At 40.9% G+C, this 19493-nt stretch overlaps 1 protein-coding gene across 2 annotated transcripts; it reads left to right on the top strand.

The window, feature by feature from the left end:
* The first annotated feature begins 594 nt into the window (after positions 1-594).
* On the top strand, positions 595-18805 carry CENPJ (centromere protein J). 2 transcript variants are annotated; one of them, XM_059838681.1, is made up of 17 exons: positions 595-630; positions 2067-2577; positions 3604-3727; positions 4523-4756; positions 5447-5594; positions 6708-6813; positions 7111-8734; positions 12024-12156; positions 12988-13153; positions 14214-14453; positions 15075-15174; positions 16336-16433; positions 17101-17199; positions 17309-17449; positions 17555-17639; positions 17733-17853; positions 18474-18805. In XM_059838681.1, the coding sequence occupies exons 2-17, from the start codon at positions 2200-2202 to the stop codon at positions 18664-18666; spliced, it is 3990 nt and encodes a 1329-aa protein (XP_059694664.1). In that variant the 5' UTR covers positions 595-630; positions 2067-2199; the 3' UTR covers positions 18667-18805. The 2 variants fall into 2 exon arrangements, with proteins under 2 accessions (XP_059694664.1, XP_059694663.1); XM_059838680.1 differs by having other exon boundaries at positions 16333-16433.
* The last annotated feature ends 688 nt before the right edge of the window (positions 18806-19493 follow it).

Genomic DNA, 19493 nt, shown 5'->3' with positions numbered 1-19493 from the left:
CCAGCGCTCGGGGCCGGCCCTGCCCACAGGAGCCGCAGCCCAGGACACAGCCGGGGACGCTCCCCAAGACTGCAGCCTGCCGCTCTATTGCTGTTTGGAGTTTAGAGGAAAACGCTCAGGAAGACAGAGCATGCCTAAAGCACGAAATGTCAGAAGGCCTGGGGGTGCATTTCGCCCATTTATCTTTGCGTTCCTCCTGTCCCGCTGCTGTTAAAAGTTTAAAAGGCTGTGAGTATCCGCATCTAAAGCACACTGGAGTCCGCAGCCTCGCCCCAGCAGCAGAGCGACGCTGCCTCAAGAGGCTTCCGCAAAGGCCCACGAGCGGGAGCACCCGGGAGCCACCCCGAGCTGCGGGGCGTCCTCGGGAGCCGGCACAGCCCCGGCCCGGAGCGGGTCCCGCCGCCGCTTCCCGCCCGGACAGGCCCGGCACGAACCGGGGCACGGCCGCCGCGGTGGACGCCCATCAACCGCCTTCCCGCCGCGGAGGCCCTTGGGAGCTGTAGTCCCAATCGGCCGCGTTCCTTGGCCAACTGCGAGGTGGCCCTGCGGCGCTCGAACTACAGCTCCCAGCATGCGGGGAGGCGGGGCGGTGCCAGCCTGTGGCGCCGAGAGGCTGTGCGATGGCGGCAGGTTTGTAATAGAAGGAGAGGGCTGTGGCAGTCGGAGCTGGGCGCTGTTGCAGCGGCGGCCTGAGGAGCGGGGCTGGGGCAGCTGCCTCGCTGTATGCGAGTGGCCGCGGGCCGGAGCTGTCGTGAAGCGGGTGCTTCGGGGCCGAGGGTGCGCTTGGGGCGTGCTCTGTGAGGGCGGTGTCGGTGAGGGAAGGAGGGCGCTGGGCCCGACACCTCGGCTCGGCTGAGGAGCGGGGCTGTGCTCATCTCCCCACTGTCGACCTATGTGGGGTCCCTTTGTCCCTCCTGCCCTTCGCGGGACGAGTCAGCCTGATCCCTGCCGGCTGCTCCGGTTGGCTCGAAGGTGCTGCTGCCGTGAATTTCATGGGGAGGTTTAGACTGGCAGGCGGCCTCCAGAGGGTCTCCCAAAGGGGATGAGTAAAACAGACCGTGGGCCTTGCAGACTTCAGTTTGCCACTGCGGGAATCTGCATCTCGCTGGGAAACAGAACGCAGTCGTTTCTATATGAAGCATTTGTATGACTCTCCCAGTCGCGGTTTCAAACTCTTGTTGGAAACACAAGTATTTTTACTGCGGGAGAATTAGGTGAGAGCTGGCATGAGCTGGTCTCTTGGGCATAACGAAGCTTTAAGCAGTTATTTCCTGATTAGCAGGACTCTTGAACCTCGGCTGCTGTGGTTGTCTGTCCTTGGTGCCATGGCCCCTTTTCTCTGTATTCCCCCTGACACACCACATGCACAGGCAGAGAATCATTTGCCCTGGGATTCCCTTGAGGAAGCACGGCTGAGCAGCCCGGCTCCTGTTGCCACACTGTCACCGGCAGCAGTTTTGTCTTTTTCTTCCTAAGTGAGGAAATCACTTTGGGCCTCCTTCCTACATGAATTTATTAATGTCTTATGGCACTTGTAGGATTTGTTGCTCTATTTAAACTTTCCTTTGGATGGATTTTAAAGAGACTTTTTAGGAGAAGGAAGATAACAAGCAGCGTAGCTGCAGCGTTTCCTTGAGAAACTAAGGAAGTTGTGAAATTGAAAAGTGTTATGTGCAGTAAAGTGTTTGTATTGAGATGGACATATCTGAAACTTTGCATTAATATGAAGTTCACATGGTGGAGATCTCTCAGCTCATCAAATCACTTCTTTTATTGCAGGTGTTTAAAAAAAATTCTGAATCCCTCCCAGTACTGCTGAAGAAAATATTATGTACAGCTTTATGTATTTGAGATTATATTGGCTGCACTCAAATAATACAATTAAGAGTTGGATTATGTTGATTTTCTGCACCAAAAGTGTTTGTTACTTATTATCCAAATTGTTTCTATTGACTATGATTTAATTTTATAAATGCACTGTTGGTTATAACAGAGTTGGTTGTATTCCTTTACTCAGAATCTGTTATTGTAAATTTCTGATTTTGTTTAATCTGCTTTATTTCTAGGTGCTAGAAGTAGATAGATAACTGTCCATACCAACCGCCTGGAACTTTGAAAGTTATATTGTATTAAATCTACAGAACATAATATTATTGTGTTAATGCTGATCAGCAAAGAAATTGGAATACAATTTGCAAGATGCCAACTGTTGAAAATCTGAGTGGTGAGCAAAACTTCAGTGCATATTGGATGCTCAATAGTACCCGTGCTGGAGTCTTGTTAGGTCCTAGTCTTCCTGGTTTGAACTTTAAGAAAGCAAATTTGTTACCTGGACCTGAAAACATCACAACTTTACCTGAAGAAGTGCTGCATCTTTCAGACAGCTGTTCTGTAAGTGATGACTCCCTGTGTGAAGAGTCTACCAGCACTCAGACACTTCAGCAATGTACCACTGGAACACCTTTTCCAGCAGCAGCTGGAAACTCAGAAAACTCTAAACCAGACTTAGTCCATGGTGAAGTGGATGGTCAGAAGAAATACAGACACAGTGATCCACTCTTACAAAAGCTTGAACAGGTAATAAATATACCTAGAATTCTTTGACATGCTTACAGTAGGGTTTATTTTGTTCCTGCATATGATTTGTTATGCCTGCAAGTAAGCAAACCCCTTGCAACGAATGTATGGGCCACAGCAAGATTAAAGAGCAAATCCTAAGTTCCAGTTATGCTCACATGAAAGTTGGTGTTCTCCTCATGATGTGATTTACTGAGAGTGTAACTACTGTTGTTTCCAGGTGGCACAAGTTCCAGTTTAAAATGAAATCGTTCTTAAAATCATTTTTCCTGGAAAGGTGCATGCAGGTCTACAGTCTTTCTTCACTTGAGGTTGTGGAAATGGGGTGCTGGTCATTACAGTGGTAGTGCTTGACCACAGGTATTCACAACACAGTGGAGTTGAATGTTCTTGTATCTATAGCAACATCTTTTGTTAGTTCTCAAAGTAGGTGTGACATACCTGGTTCTGTTGAGGTGAGGGGATATGTTAGTGTTGAATGGGATAAAGTATCCAAGACAACAGGATAAAAAAAGGCCTGGAATTGTAATGCTGTCGCATTACTTACTTTTTTTTTCTAATGCAAGTGTGTCAGTCAATCCACTGTAAGTGGCAGTTTGCTCACTTAAAGCTCTTCCCAAATACTGGATACAGATTGTGTTGGGTGGAAGCCTTCAGCAGAACTTCAGTAGATCTTGCAGTTAAGAAGTCCTTGTCTGCTCTGTCAGCAGCTACATCAGCATAAATCTCTGTGTCTGTTCATTGGAGTGGAGAGAGGGAGACAGAGTATTTCCAGAGTAGAATTCCATGAATTGCCAGGTGCTATAAGAGTTTTCTCCTGTATTTTACAGGAGAATACTTACCCACTTTTAAAATATTGTCAGTGGTATCAATCAGTGGCTAAATAAATATTAGCTGATTTATTGGTATCTTAAGAGGAATTATTAAGTGTGTTTAGAAAGTTATTGACAATCTATAACAAAATATTTCTGTGGCACATTCTAAATAAACCTAGCCTCTAATACATTTATTTATTTGTTTGAAAAGTTAAAGGAATTGCAACAGCAGAAACAGGAACAGTTAAAGAAACAACAGATGGAACAACTTCAAAAGTTAATGGAAGAGCAGCAGAAGCTACGTAGCATGGTATCTGGCCAGCCAGCAGCTCTTGGTAGGTTGAGAAAGAAAGCACATGATGACCTTTGTATACACTGAAAAATCTAATCTCATTTTCCAGTTAAAATCTGAAAGTGTCTTCTGGGTTCTTTATTTTAAGATTACTTGATTAGTCAAAGATAAATGCTGCATTGCTTCAGTGTCTGAAAGTTGAGTGCAACTGAAGAAGGAATATTGTCCTACTTTTATAAAACGCCAGCTGAATTGTGGCTTGATCAATATGTGCTATGATGGGAGCCCTTGCTTCAAAGTACATGTATTGAAGTGTAAAATAATTACTTCCCTTTCTGATTAGCTGCTTCTCACAGTACTTCTGATTGCTTTAAGCTTTCAGTGCAGCCAAATGACTTGGTCCCTCCTTGTTTGTGCTCATATATCACATTCAAGTGATGAACTGAACCAGGATAGAGAGCTGATCTGTGTTTAAAAACAGAGACTTGTAACCTGTATCAGTTTTCCAGTCTTGTTTGCTGGATGCAAGGAGAGGGGACAGCTCTTGGCTGGGAAAAGCTTTTAGAGCTGAGAAGTGGTACTTTTTGTTCTTGGCAGTGTCAGTCCAACCTGACTTAAATGACTGTCTTTCACTCTGCCTACCTGAGAAGATTAAATTAGGGCTTATTTTAGGAGAAGAAAATCAACATTACCCAATCACTTATTCTTGGTCAGTGACATAAGGGTGAAGGCAGGGTGATCAATCCTGCCCTTCAGTGTCATTTCTTTTCTCCTGTGGAGCAGTAGTTTTGTGGTACAAATAGAATGACACAGCCATTTTGTTCCTTCTCCTTTCAAGGTTTTACTGTAATGGCTGAAAGTCAAAAGCTGAGACATGGGCATTCCACAGGCTTAGCACCCTCACCTCAGTTGCCAGCGTCTGGATATCATAATATCTTTGAAGACAGAGCTCGTGCTCTGGTTGTTTCTTCCCATACACAAGACAAAGATTCTTTACAAAAGCTGAACAACAGAGAATGCACCTCATCTTTGAAGAACAATCTTTCAGAAGTGTCTGCCTGTGAAAAGCAAGGTCTGTGTGTGCCTCTGAAAAGGCCAAATTGTTTGAAAAACAAGGAAGACAAATACATTACTGCTTAGTCATTTCTAGAAAAATAACTTGATGTGTGGTGCTTTTTTCCCCCTTGCAACTGAAAGTAATTTTCTGCTACTTATTTTGAAGGTTTTATAATTTTAGTTGGTTTCCTTGGTATGTTGGTTTGTTTACTGACAGCTTACAGACCTCAGAATGTTCCTGTTGTTGTCCGTTCGAGTTTGGTTAAAAGCAGCACAAGCCAAAAATCAAATTCTTCGTAATTTATACATTTTTATATATATATGCATATGGGAATATGCATATATATGTATGGGAAACAAGAAGCTTGATAAGAGAGCTCCCGGTACAGCAGATATCAACATTTGTTCAGTTATCTTTTTAAGCTATACATTAACAATAGCAAAGCAGATGAACACTCAGAATGGATTATTTAAAGTCTATGGAAATTTTTTAATGCATAATTGTTTATTCCATTAAAAAGAAATGCAAATTCAAATTAGAATTAATTTGGGGAAATCTTAGAACTGTTTTATGTAGGAATTCAGATCACATGACAATGAAGCTATCTTCTGGTTTTCACCTGACCTGAATGCTGTTTAAAGTATGTGCTGAAAGCTGATTTGTTGTTGGGATGAAAAAAATCAAACAACTCTGTTGCTTTCACAGAAAAAAACCTGTGGTGTCCAGAAAAAAAGATGGAATTAATAATGGAAAGTGAAGATAATCACATTGATCACATATTAGGTGTGGGAAGCACAGATGTCTCTGAAAATTCCCGTGGAGGTGAACAGTTGTTGACTAATGCAGAGGAAAGGTAATTCAGACTATGAGTTTGCATTTTTTATCAAATCACACAAGTTTGGTTGAATTCTGAGTCCTGAATGAAGGAGTCTGATGCTCTGAATTTGTGCAATTTCTTAACAAAGGATTTGATTTTCCTAGGTACTGTGCTAAGAGAGTCTCTTGCTTGGAATTGCTTGTGCTGTAAAAGATGAAATGTGTGTTGGATGAAGAGGTGTGTGTGCAGCCTGGGGTAATGACAGCTTAGAAGCACCTTTCAGTATAGCTGGGTATATAAGCAGTTATGATTGCTGTTCCCAGTTTGATTTATTACAACCTTCTATCCACTGTTATGTTCTGAAAGTAGTAATGTGAGGGAGGAGAGTAAGGCTGTGACTTTTTAGTTTATTATGGGGAGTTATGATTGTTTGAAATGTCCAAGACCAGGCTGGACAGGGCTCTGAGCAACCTGGTCTAGTGGAAGGTGTCCCTGCCCACTGCGGCAGCGTTGGGAGGTTGGAACAAGATGATCTTTAAAGTCCTTTCCAACCCAAACCATTCAGTGACTATGTGATTCTGTGAAATGTAGCTGTGTCTCCCCTGGGGTAGGTCTTGCCCACCCCCAGCCTGCTTCCTGGGGTGGGCAGCAGCATGAAAAAGCAAAGAAAGCCCTGATGCTGTACAAGCAGGGTTCAGTAATAGCTCAAATATTATGTTATCCATGCTGTTAGCTATGAAAAAAACTCACTCCATGCCAGCCAGACCCAGCACTCCTGCGAAGGAGGAGGAATATCAAAGAGGGAGACAGGGAACGTTATCTCAGTAGCATTCCTGAGTGGAAAGGTGATACTGTAGGAATTAGGAGTAGAAGTTTGGTGATTTGTCTGAAAGAAAGGGTCATTAAGAAAAGCAGTGAAAGAAAAATCAACAAAACCTGCACATAGTGTCTTTTAGGTGTCTTTTAACTATTGCAGGGATTGGATAAACATGTAGTGTTAAAATGTATTTCTCAGATTATCTTAATGCCTAAAGCACCTCAAAATTTTTCATCTTTTATGCAATTACACCATAGGTCTTTGATTACCAGTGGTGTTAAACATAGTTATTTTATGCAGAATTGTAAGAGTTGTTTTTGTACTTACTCTAGACCTATTAAAGCTGCAATACATGGGAAGAAACAAACTTTTGAAGAATTCTTGGAAGAACAGATACAACTAGAAGAACAGCGCCTGGAGCAAAGCCAGAAATTACAGGTTATTGATTATGACTTTAAAAACCTTCATTCCTCTTTATATATTGTGCCAAGATGTGATAGGTGCTTTAAATGCGTATGAGGAAGATGCTAGCAGGGAAAGCTAACACTGAATGCAACATATACATTCTGAAAAATAACAAGCCCCAAATACTTCACTTGCTGAAGTCTTCAGAAATCCAGTAGAAATGTACCATGTAAATTTCTACTGATATCTGGGATTTATTTGAAGAAATCTTCAAACTGTGTAAGGAGCTTTTTAACATTTTATTGTTTGCTTTTCTTTACTCATTTTCAGGAGACAAATGGATCAGCTGTCCAAAAACCAGTGATCAAGAGACCCTTCCTGAAAAGGGGGGAAGGTTTAACAAGATTCACTAATGCCAAGTCTAAAATGACAAAACTTGGAGAAAACACCTCAAAACTTCAACAAAGGGCTTTAGATGATAGAAATGTTATTAAAATGGACAGATTACAAATACAGAAGAAAACTGCACTTCCTGGCAAAGAACTGGTTTCTGAAAATCCTTTTGCACCACGTAAAAAATACAGCCACCCCCGTAAAGTAAAACATTGTCCTATTCAGAAGACAGTGGTACTCAGGAATCACAATGGAGAAAATATCTTGTCTTTAGAAACAAGAATGCAATCAGGAAAAAATCATGATGGACAGATGAGAGATTCTTACCAATCAGAAATTAACAACAAAATAGAAAATATAGAGAACAGAGTAGAATTTGCCAAGTCTAACACTTGCAAAATCAAAAACAAATTACCTGGTGCTGAAAAGTCTCTGTTGTCTCAAGAACTGATCAGTGCCTTTTCTAATTCTAAATGTCCCATAGGTCACCCTGTAAAAGATTCAGAACTGTCTTTTGAACTTTCATTTCAGAATAAACTGGAGAACTGGGAAAAAGAAAAAGAAAAAGAGAATCTAGAACTAGATGAGTTTTTGTTTCTAGAACAAGCTGCAGATGAAATATCTTTCTCAAGTAATTCCTCATTTGTGCAAAGGATCTTGGAACGAGACCAGCAAACTTCAAAAGGCCGTAGGATGTCCTCTACTCCAATCAAGGCAAAGCAGCAGCAAGTCAAGGCGCTGGCCGTTGAACTTACAAATGAGAGAAGTAAAAGGGCAGACTGCGTGGCACAGGAAAATATAAATGATAGCCCAGTTATGCATACAGCCTCAAATTCAGGAACAGATTTTAGGATGAAGGATCCATTGAGTAAAACAGATGGTGTAATATTCTCAGCTTCTTCCGTGAAAGCAGCTCCTGCTTTAAAAAGTAATCACTGGATTATAAATGAAGATAAGAGTGAGGGCAACAGTGATACTGCTACAGATTCTGAGAGTGAATTTGGGGCCACATTGAGGCATGACAACAAAGATGATAAGACAGCCCTTGTGAACCACAGAGAAAGTGGTCCAGAATATTTTGATTGTGGAAATTCTGCTACAGACATTAGCAAAGAGAGCAAAAATGGAGATGCTGACCTTGGGTTGTCAGACAAAGATTGTGTTGCACTGTCAAAGCAAAAGATTAGAAAAGCTACAGATGATCACAGAAGCATGTTGTGTATAAGTAGGAATAAATTTGAGTTTGATGATGAAAGAACATGGAGTGATCTTGATGAAAATTATGTTAGCATTGATTTACCTGAAAAATATACTAAAACACCTTTGCAGATGGACTTTTCCTTTAAGAATGATACAACTGTCCCAGACAAAGCAATAAAGAGAAAAGTTGCCTCAAAGAAAGGAGATGAAATGTCCAAAGAGTTTGTAGTGGACAGTGATTCAAATGGACCTCCTGTATCAAACCTGATGATGAAACTGTTTCCTTCACTGAAGCCAAAGCAGAAGGCAGGCTGCCATCCAGAGCATGAAACCAAATCAAATGTGGAACCAGAGCTAGGAGGTGAGAGAACAGCAACTGGTAGGAGGTGGTGAGGAAGGCGTGTTGTACACGTCTTCCCTACTAGTGCTTAAGCTCCAAACTGGAATTACACCAAAGGGTTTAAGGACAGACTTCTGCTGTGAGAAATGGCCCTTTCTTCCCCTGCATGTCTGATGCCAGATTGAACAATTACACAGCTTGCAGAATGACTCTCATTGGGGAAAACTTCTTTTAAAAAAATTATTTATTTAATTGTAGGGTTTCTTTTTTTTTTCCTTCCCTCTGGAGGCTTCAGCTCATTGAAGTAACTTTATCTGAAGCTGCTTGATCACTGTTTCTGAATGAAGGAAAATAGCAAGGGAAAGCTGAAAATGAAGTGGTACTTTCCTTTCCACCACAGTGGATTTATACCACAGTAGGGTGATGCTATTCACTGCTAGGTTAACTTTTTCCTTTCATGAAATATAAGGGAGTTGCAGACTTCTCTGTGATTTCTGAGAGTAGTATAGTATCTACAGAGTTCATGGGGAATATAGGAAATGTGGATTCATTTTTCTGCTTTGCCCAAGTTTGATTTCGTCTATATGGTTACATCTGTGCAGAACTTCCTCTAAAACCCCCTGTTGCAACTGTTGCGTTTCTGCTATCATTAAAAATGGAGTTGTTCAGTGAAAGCATGATGGCACAACCTCGTATTTAAATCTTTTGTCACTGAGGTTGTGATCTTTGTTTCAGACTCTGCTCCAGTGAATGTTTAGGATTTTGTTTAGGTTTTTATGGTAAGCCAGTTGATGTAATATTTTTTGGATTTCAGTAAAGCCTTTGATTTAATATCTCTCAGTGCCCTTCTGAACAAAATGTCCAGCACTCAGCTGGATAAACACATCATGTGATGTGAGAGCAACTGGCTCACAGGTCAGGCACAAAGGGTTACAGGGAATAGGGTGACATCAGACTGGTGACCTGTCACTACTGGGGTTCCACAGGGCTCCATCCTCTCTGTCCTCTGCCCTGTGCTCTTCAACATCTTCATAAATGACTTGGACACAGGACTGGAAGGAATACTAAGTAAGTTTGCCAACCACACTAAATTGGGAGGAGCTGTTGACTCCCTTGAAGGCAGGGAGGCTGTGCAGAGAGACCTGGACAAATGAGAGGGCTGGGCAGTCACCAACCAGATGAAGTTTAGCAAGGGCAACTGCCAGATTCTTCACCTGGGATGGGGCAGCCCTGGGTATACAGGCAGACTGGGAAATGAGATGCTGGAGAGCAGTGCCACACAAAGGGACCTGGGGATCCTGGTCTGTGTCAAGTTGAACGTGAACCAGCAGTGCCCTGGCAGCCAGGAGGGCCAACCCTGTCCTGGGGGGCATCAGGCACAGCCTGGCCAGCTGGGCAAGGGAGGGGATTGTCCTGCTCTGCTCTGCACTGGGGCAGCCTCACCTCCAGTGCTGGGGGCAGTTCTGGGTGCCACAACATTAAAATGACATTGAACTATGGGAGAGTGTCCAAAGGAGGGCCATAGGGATGGTGAAGGGTCTGGAGGGGAAGCTGTATGAGGAAGGGCTGATGACACCTGCTGTGTTCAGTCTGGAGAGGAGGAGACTGAGGAGAGACGTCATTGCAGTCTGCAGCTTCCTTGTGAGGGGAAGGGGAGGGGCAGGCGCTGATCTGTTCTCTGTGGTGAGAAGTGACAGACCTGAGGGTGAAACACAGGCCTCACTTGACATCAGCACTTTAGCATAAGTATGAATTAGCAATAGATTTAAGTGTATCTGCTGTGTCTGACTGTAACCACTTTTGCAGGCAGAGGCCTAGCCCTAGCAGGCTAGGGTGGTAAGAAAGGAGAGGCATGTTGGCTGTCACAAAGGACCAGAAAAATGCAAAGTCATAGGATAGATAGAAGGATGTAATCAATAAAGCACAGTTATAGAAAAGCATAACAGCAGTTAGGTGACTGTGATGAATGTGTTAGATAGGAACTGTGGGCTGTGTTTGTAGCCCTAGGATAAAGAAAGCACACGTTATGTAAGACCCCAACCCTTAAAGCTGCAGCTTTTAGATAAGGAAACAAACAAGGGTGGATGCCAGAACTGTAAAGTATAAAAGCCTGTGCAAAGTGAACCCCAGTCAGACGTGCTCATGATCTCTTGGCTCCAGTGTGCTGTGCTTTACAGTACCTGCTGTGGAGTACATTCCTTTGAATCAAGGGAATGGCCTGAAATTGTGTTAGGGGAGGTTCAGGTTGGATATTATCTAGATATTACCTTACCAGCCTAGAGGGTAGCTGAGCACTGGAACAGGCTCCTCAGGGGAGTGGTCACAGCACCAGCCTGACAGTGTTCAAAAAGTGTTTGGGCAATGCACTTAAATACATGGTGTGACTCTTGGGGATGTACTGTGCAAGGCCAGGAGTTGGGCTTGATGATCCTTTTGGGTCAGGATATTCTGTGATTGATATGAAAGCTGCTACTTCTGCTTATTGTTTTCTGGAGAATTGATTGTATAGGCTTGTCTAAAGATGGCTGCTAAAAGTTTGCAGGAAGAGGGGTAGGGTTGAGGTTTTTTTTAGAGCATTTCAGAGTAAAGGGTGAGCAAGGAAATCACCTACACAGCAACATCAATATTTCGTCTATTCTGTTGCATACTCAGACTCTGAAACCCCACGGATTCTTAAATAGTGGCTGAACAGCAAACCAGGATGGGAAAAAAAGCCCACAAAACCCCCTCCCTATTGTCAGTCACTGCAACAGATTCCCCATCAGGGATGGGTGTGAACAGACTTTGTAGTGACTAAAGCTTGAAAAAACTTACAACCATAAACTTTCCTGTTTGATATGCCCTATACCATCATACTGCATACATGTAGCTGGCACATATATGTGGTATGTACCTACACATGTGCCATATACATTCATTACACCCTTATACCATCATTTTATTTCTCTGGTTTGATGTGAAGCCCTTCAAATTCTATTTCTAAATATAGCTTTAGTTCTACCAAGATGAAAGATACATTCAGTACTTAAAAAGTACATTACGAAAGTAATGGATCTCCTCCATATTTGAGGTACTTGAGTAAGTAGTGCAGTGTTTTAAAGCATAACTTCTATGTTATTTGGATAGTAGATTTTTTTTTTTGCAAAATTACTGCTGTCTCTAAATGGTATTTACTATGTCTCTAAAAATAGTATTTACTTGGTTTTTCTTTTTTTTTTTTTTAACAATTTTTAAGCTGGTGTGTGATAATTGTTCACTTCAGTCTTATGAGTGGCATTTGGATAATGTGCATGTGGCTGTGCTTTGACAGGAAACACTGTTCCATCCCAGCTACTGAGAGAGAGACTTGCTGAGTTGGAGAATGAAATTGAGAGATTCCGAGCTGAGAACACAACTCTGAGTAAACTCCGTGCAGAAAGAGAGCACGCCCTGGCAAATATCAGGTAATTTTTACTCGAGACATTTTGGTGCATTCACTTTCACAGCATGTTGCAGACTCTCCTAATGTCCAGTTACCAGCAGCACAGGTAAACAATTCATGTGCTTCAGTTACAGCAGAGATTGGTCTAGACACAAGTTGTTGCTCTATGTGTATGTTAAACTGTAATTATTACACACAATTTAGTAGTGTTAAGAACCCCTGCTCAGTTAAAATGATGTCCCTAAAGGCTGTATTTTGGAGAATGTATACTTTTGTTCTAAAGGATAATACAATCCTGAATTAGCCCTGCAGAACTGGTCTTAATGCTTTCGCTTTGGATTTGATATTGGTGTGTACACACTGAGAATCTTTTAATTTGAACAGGGGCATTTATAAGTGGTGTATAGAACAGAATAATTCTCTGATGACATAAATGGGGCACATCTGTTGCTAGCACAGCCACTTTTGTTTTGTTTGGGAATAGCATTGTGTCTTTGGCTAACGTTTAATTTTTGACCTCCTGTTAGCAGATTCTTTTCTCTGATGTTTTTGGGGGATGGTGTTCTAATGTTTTGAAGAATGTGGCAAGATTTTGGCCAAAACTTTTCTAAATTCAGCATAATGTTTGTGACTAGAAGATATAAAAATAAATATTGTTGGACTTCAAACACCTGCTGTGTGACAATTCTTACTCCTTCAATAAATAATAACATTTATAAGTAAGTCTTCCTGGGGGTAATAGATGCTGAACTGCAGTCTGTGACCACAAGACACGGAGTCTTGACTTTCGTTCTTAAAATCTAGATATAAAGGAGATTTGGGCTAAAACAACAACTTTGTTTCATAATTATAGGAAAGAAATTGCAGACTTTGAACAGAAGAAAGCCCAAGAACTGGCTGAAATAGAAGAGTATAAAAAAAAGGAAATCAAAAAACTGCAAAAGGAGCGTAAAGTTTTTGAAAAATACACCACAGAAGCTAGAGCGATTCCAGATAAAAGAGAACGGGATGAAATTCAGGTATAAAAATATATTATTACTCTAGTCCACATAGGAGCATGTAAGTTCACTTAAAGGCAGTCAGGAACTAAATTCTAACTTAGTTCATAGATTACAGGTGATTTCAAGATGGGAACTGCTAGGAGACGTGGGTTAGTGGTGAATTTGGCAGTGCTGAGTTAATGGTTGGACTCAATGATCTTAAAGGGTTTTTTTTTCCAATCTAAATTATTCTAATTGAGGAAGGGAACTACAGTCTTTACAATGCTGTTTGATGGTTTTAAGGCAAAAACTCCTCATGAGCAAATCTTTTTGTCACATTTCCATCCTAAAAACTGCTGGTGACTGATAGAATGATCTTCAGCTTTGAAACAAAATTACTCAAGTTAAAATACTAAGTTGTAAGTTTTTATTCATGGGAGTGGATCAAAACGCAAACTAGACCTCCACAAGGGTTTTATTCTGTCTATAACTCTTGTACAGTCTATGCAGTAATCTTCTACAATTTTCAAAGTTACATTTTATTATCACTTACAGGTCTTTAGGTATCAGTGATGTAAGGAACAAGAGCTGTTTCTTCCTTCATTGTCAGGATGTATGGTACATGAGGTGCATAAACAGGCCATATTAAACATCACACAGGGATTTTTCTCTTCCTTCCCTACAAATTTCCCTTCAGAAAACTGAATTGACATTTGCTAAACTAGGGAGATTTGCATGTGTGTTTGTGTCCTCCCTGTTTTCCTGTGCCAAGATTTTTGAAGGAACCTCCAAGGGTAGCATTAAGGATTTTGTGTTTCTGTCCCAAGTGTATTTGTACTGGCCAGTCTAGGAAGTGTAAAGGATGTCAAGAAAGCAAGAAAAACAATTCCTGTGATTGGAGTAGAGCTTATAAAGTTGGTAGTTTAAAGTAAATAATCACTCTTTCAGGAAAGAAAACTCTTCCTTACCTTTCATCTCTGCACTATTAAGCTGATTTGACTTTTTTGCCACTTACGCCTTTTTTGCTTGTGTTTGTATTTCTACTAGAAAAGAAAAAATATTTTATTATATTAAAAATGAAAACATGCATTTTTCTAAGGCTTTAAAACAGCAGATTGCAGAGTTACAGGAAGATCTAAAACGAAAAGAGGCAAAATGGTCGACCACCCATCGACGCCTGAAAGATCAAATAGAAGCTTTGGTAAATGAGAATTTTGAGCTAAAAGAGGAAATCAGAATTATGGAGAAGTTTCGTCTAGAAGCCTGGAAGAAAGTAGAAGCTGCTGGAAGCAAGAAAAAAATAGAAAATCCTGGGATGAGTCTAAATAGAGCAGAATCTGTAAGTTATTAATCTTGGTGCTTTAAATATACTTGTGTGAATACTGGTGAGTTTTCTGTTATATACTTGGACTCTAATAGCTACAATTTAGCTGTTTGCTTTTAATTTTACTGATGTGGGTACAACACTAGTGGTGACAGACACAGAATTTTGTTAATGTCATATTCTCTGCAAATATCAATGCTCACAATGTGCAGCATCCCTTTTGTTGAGGAACTCATCTTGGAAATTAAAAATGATGCAAGTATGAAAGAAAAGTAATTGATGGAGTCTAAGCTGTGAAAGTCTGCCCCTTTGGGATCAACCAGGCAAACCAAGCAGTTCACAATTGTCTAAAGCAGTTATATAAAAGTTTTGAAACTATAACTATTATCCTGGATTGCTTGCATCAAATCAACATTCTGGAGTTGTTGGTAGCGAGGGAGCTGATGGAGGAAGAGTTCCAAAGTGGAGCTTGGGCTACATCACGCAAGCCCTTCTGCTGATCAAGTCTCAAAACTGTATCGTTTGTGAAGAAAGCTTCCAGTAAATTTAATATCAGAGGGTCTATAAATTTTATTGACTCTGTATAAACAGTTATGATTACATGTCTCATAAACCACAAATACTTCCTTTATTTAGTGTCTACCAAATAGAGGCCTTAAAAGTCGAAGTGCATCTCCGCTTCTTCCAGTACAGAAGTGCAGCAAGATAAACGGCAAAAGTTATTCACAAGCAAAAGGTAAAAATATTTGTCAATGCAGAGAATTCTGTTAAGTCTTTAAAATAAAATGAATATGAAGTTTTGCTTTGTGGAGTGCATTACCACCTCGAAAGGAGATAGAGTGGGAGCTGTCATGGGCTTGAGCATATGGATAAATACCTCATAGGGTGGGATTCTGGAGAAAGCTGTGCTTTCACTCCAGTTTTGAAGTGAAAAATGCTTCTTGTCATACTTGGTCTGCAGCACTGCAGAAGCTGCTTTCTGTAATCAAAAATGACATTCATTACTGGTGTTCTCCAAGCTGCAGATGTTGGTTAGATCTGAGTCACCAAATAGTTTGGGTTGGAAGGGACCTCAAAGATCATCCAGTTCCAACCCCTTGCCACAGGCGGGGACAACTTCCACTAGACCAGGCTGCTCAAGGCCCCATCCAACCTGGCCTTGGACCGTTCCAGGAAAGGAGTAACCTCATCTTCTCTGGGCAACCTGATCCAGTGCCTCACCACCCTGACAGTGAAAAATTTCTTCCCAATGTCTAGTTGAGTGTGTTAACATCAGAACTGCTGTGTCTCTTCAGAACCTTCCATTAGCAGATCTGTAATCATATGGGCAATGCTGTGGCAGGTGCTCCTTGTTCACAGTTAGTTAGTGTCTGCCTTCCTAAGGGATAATCACATATGGAAAGTAACTGCAGGGTACTTTTTTCACACCTCTGACAGCTCATCCAACCATCATGTTATCTGTTACAGGAGTATGTTCCAGAATTGAAGGTAGTTTTATTTTGGTAATTTGATAGGAGAGACATGGAAAAAATATGCTGATCAGTTCCTATTAAAAGCTGATATTCACCTTCCTTTGTTCATTATAAGGTGTCACTAATAATGTTGTATAAATTTCTAGGAGGGGCAAATCTTTTGTAAAGCTACAGAGATGAAATTGTTCATTAAATGTCCATTGTAATGATTCTTCAATTCTAGCTTCTTGCTGACACACAAAACAATGTCTGTGATTGTTTATTTTCTGGGCATGTGCCTATCCTTTTAATAAATACCATATTTTCAGTTTCTACTGGTTAAGAAATGTGAGTGTCCTGTACAGCTTGACCTCCTATATAATTGTAACTCTTAAACCACACTTTAATTTCTCTGTCCAATTTAACTGTTGCATGTATCTCAGTAGGAAAACTTTCTAGAACACCTGCATCAGGCCCTGCTAATGAGAGAAACACCTCTGAGGCAATGACAGCACTGGAAGATTCTTCTCAGGCTTTTGTGGCAGTAAGTCCTGTGTATTGATTTGATTTTCAAAGCAGGGAAGAAGAAAAAGCCTGAAATAGAAAAGTTCATAAGTAGTTGGAGGGTGACTGATGAGGCTGTTAACTCATCTTTTTGTGTTCTTCAGCTTTTATTGTCATAACAGAAAATGGCTAAATGGCTGTTAGAAGTGTTTTACCTTTGTCTAGTAGTTGCATTATTTTTTGGCTCAGGAAAAAATACAAAGTAACAATCTCCTGCTCTTTTGAATTTTTTACCTTTTGGAGGGCTAAAGAAGGATGGATGTTGATATGCTCCATGTAGGACAAGAATCTTTTAAATAGTTTAATTCTTTCTTACAGTATTTGCTGTAGGTTACACTTAGGCTTTAGAGAACTTGATAATTTCATACCACGATTTGGATTTCTTAAGGAAATTGAGCACCAAGTTACAGCACAGCACTGACTTCCACTTTAGTCCAGACTACAACTGACCACAGATATCCAATGATTACTCAGTTTCCATCTCTTGTACAATTATACTTGGAGTTGCTTAAACACCAGATTGTGTTTATGCCTCCCCATATTCATCTTCCTTCTGTGATGCTCCTTGTTTCCAAAAATACCTGTCAGCCCAGAAAAAAAAGTATATAAAGACAAAGCTTGATTTGAGTTTCTGCTTGTCATCTCAGGACACCTCTCCTAATGAAGCTTATGTGTCACCACCATCTGCTCCTGCATTTACAGGCAGTGAAGAGATACAGAGAGAAACTGCTTATCCTGATGGAAAGGTAAAATGAGAGCTTGGCACTTGGAAATTGTGGAAGACAGCTGTTGGGAAAGATGAGTGAGAATGTGAATGTGAGGGCTCAATACTGACCTCACTTGTGTTTTCATTAGGTTGAGAAGGTTTTGAAAAATGGCTGTCAACTTATATTTTTCCCAAATGGAACTTGGAAAAAAGTGGGCTCTGATGGGAAGACCATAACTATAACCTTCTTCAATGGGGATGTGAAACAGATTATGCCTGATCAAACAGTGGTAGGTATCCTGTATCTGCATTTTTCAATAAATGCTTATTCATCTGCATGTGTACCCTCATTTAAAACTTTTCATTACTTACCAAATCTCAACTGTTGTCTGCAGATTTATTACTATGCTGATGCTAAGACTACTCACACTACATACACTGATGGCTTAGAGGTCTTGCAGTTTTCAAATGGACAAATAGGTAAGGAAATCATCCAACCCAACTCTCAGAATTATTGCCCAGATATAGATATATATTTATGTAACAAGCATATTGTCTGAAAATACATTTCAGAGAAGCATTATCCTGATGGCAAGAAGGAAATAACCTTCCCTGATCAGACAATTAAGAGTCTATTTACAGATGGCCAAGAAGAAAGTATCTTTCCTGATGGCACCATTGTTCGTGTGCAGCGGTGAGCTTCTCCTGGGGTTCCCTGGGCTGGGCTGGGGCTGGAGCACCTGGGGCTCAGTGACAGGGGCACTACATGGTGACAGGGGTGTTTCTGCAGCTCCTGCAGGTTTGCATGTCAATGGACTCTCCTGAGAACACAGTTTCTGCTTGAGTTTTGGATTTGGGTTTTTTTGGTTGTTTTTTGGTGTTTTTTTTTTTTTTTTTTTTTTTTTTTTGTAGCATGGAAGAGGCCTAAAGACAATGTATGTACCCTAACCTAAGAGACTTCTCTATTTGTACATAATTCTAGGAAAAAATATCTAGGAACCTGGCTGGTGTGGGAAGCAGGTGTGACTGACAGCAGATAACTGATAGCTTAAAACTTGGTATTTCGAGCACTTCCCTTGGACTTTAGGAGTGATGGATTTGATGCAGATAGAGTGCAGTGGAGGCTCTCAAGTATAAAGAAGCAATATCAGTTTTGCAGAAACAGGTTTTTGAGAACGAACCAGCTGAGATATTTAACAGATTTTTCCACAAATACTGGCTTCCTTCATTTAGGCTTACATATCCACTGCTGGTTCTGAGACTAATCTTACACCAAAGCATAATCCTTGGGGTTTTCTTTCCCCTTTAATGCAGAGATGGAACCAAAACTATAGAGTTCAATAATGGCCAGCGGGAACTGCACACTCCACATTTTAAGAGACGGGAGTATCCAGATGGGACTGTCAAGACTGTGTACATGAATGGACAGCAGGAAACCAAGTATGTTTCTGGGAGAGTCAGAATAAAGGACAAGGATGGTAATATTATCATGGACACTAAGTTGTAGACCATATCAAAACTGCTGAAGTGTTAGCACATCAGCAAAAATAATGTACATTTCTGTAAACAACTGGAAAAGCTTAAAGCTTGTTGTGTATATATTATTTATAATTTTTTCTAAATAAATTTATTTTTCAGTGGGTGCTACTACATCAGCGCTTTTGCTAATTCTTTTTTCCCATTTCTGTGTTTAAGAAACAGTTTGTTGATTTGGTATTCAGCCATGTGGCATTAAAAGGGTATTTTTAAAATCAGCTGTCAGTGAACACTCAAACAACCGCAGACCACACCTTATTTTGGACATCAGTTTACTTACTGCTTGACTTGAAAGACCAAATGAATGGCAGTCTTGGACTATTCTTCTTCCTTCATCTTACTTTCTTCATCTCAGAATTAGGAGGCAACAGCATTAGCAGACTGCAGTGTCTGTTCTATAAACTGCTCTTCTATACTCACAGGGCTGACACAGGTGAGACTGGGGGACAGGGGACAGGTTCATTCTCCAAGCCACTCAGAAACACCAGAAAATTAACAAAAGTCATCTCATCCAGGTTTCCCACCTAGCAGGTATTTTTAAGCTGACTTGTCATTCAAAATTCTGCAGTACCTACTATCAAAAGGTTGCTTCTGGGCTCGCTGCTTTAAGTCTCCATTCTTGTGCATGTTGAAAAATTTGTTTTCTTCTCTCACACAGAAGAAGATATTTCTTCTTCTTATCTGCTCTGCCCCCTCCCCCTTTCTCCTTAGTGAAGGCAAGCTCTGTCTTTACTCTGTCTATGCCCTTTATTACTCACAGGAGAGAGAACTCACAGGAATGAGAACTGTGCTTGCTCA

The sequence above is a fragment of the Haemorhous mexicanus genome, chromosome 2, assembly GCF_027477595.1.
Source record: "Haemorhous mexicanus isolate bHaeMex1 chromosome 2, bHaeMex1.pri, whole genome shotgun sequence".
Classification (NCBI taxonomy): domain Eukaryota; kingdom Metazoa; phylum Chordata; class Aves; order Passeriformes; family Fringillidae; genus Haemorhous; species Haemorhous mexicanus.
This window is presented reverse-complemented; position numbering and strand designations above follow the sequence as displayed.

Bases quoted from the DNA above. Each gene is read 5' to 3' on its own strand.
- CENPJ (XM_059838680.1), top strand. From the start codon at position 2,200: ATGCCAACTGTTGAAAATCTGAGTGGTGAGCAAAACTTCAGTGCATAT. The intron at 3,728-4,522 runs GTAGGTTGAGAA...TCTCCTTTCAAG, and splicing joins TGGCCAGCCAGCAGCTCTTG to GTTTTACTGTAATGGCTGAA. The intron at 4,757-5,446 runs GTCTGTGTGTGC...TTGCTTTCACAG, and splicing joins GTCTGCCTGTGAAAAGCAAG to AAAAAAACCTGTGGTGTCCA.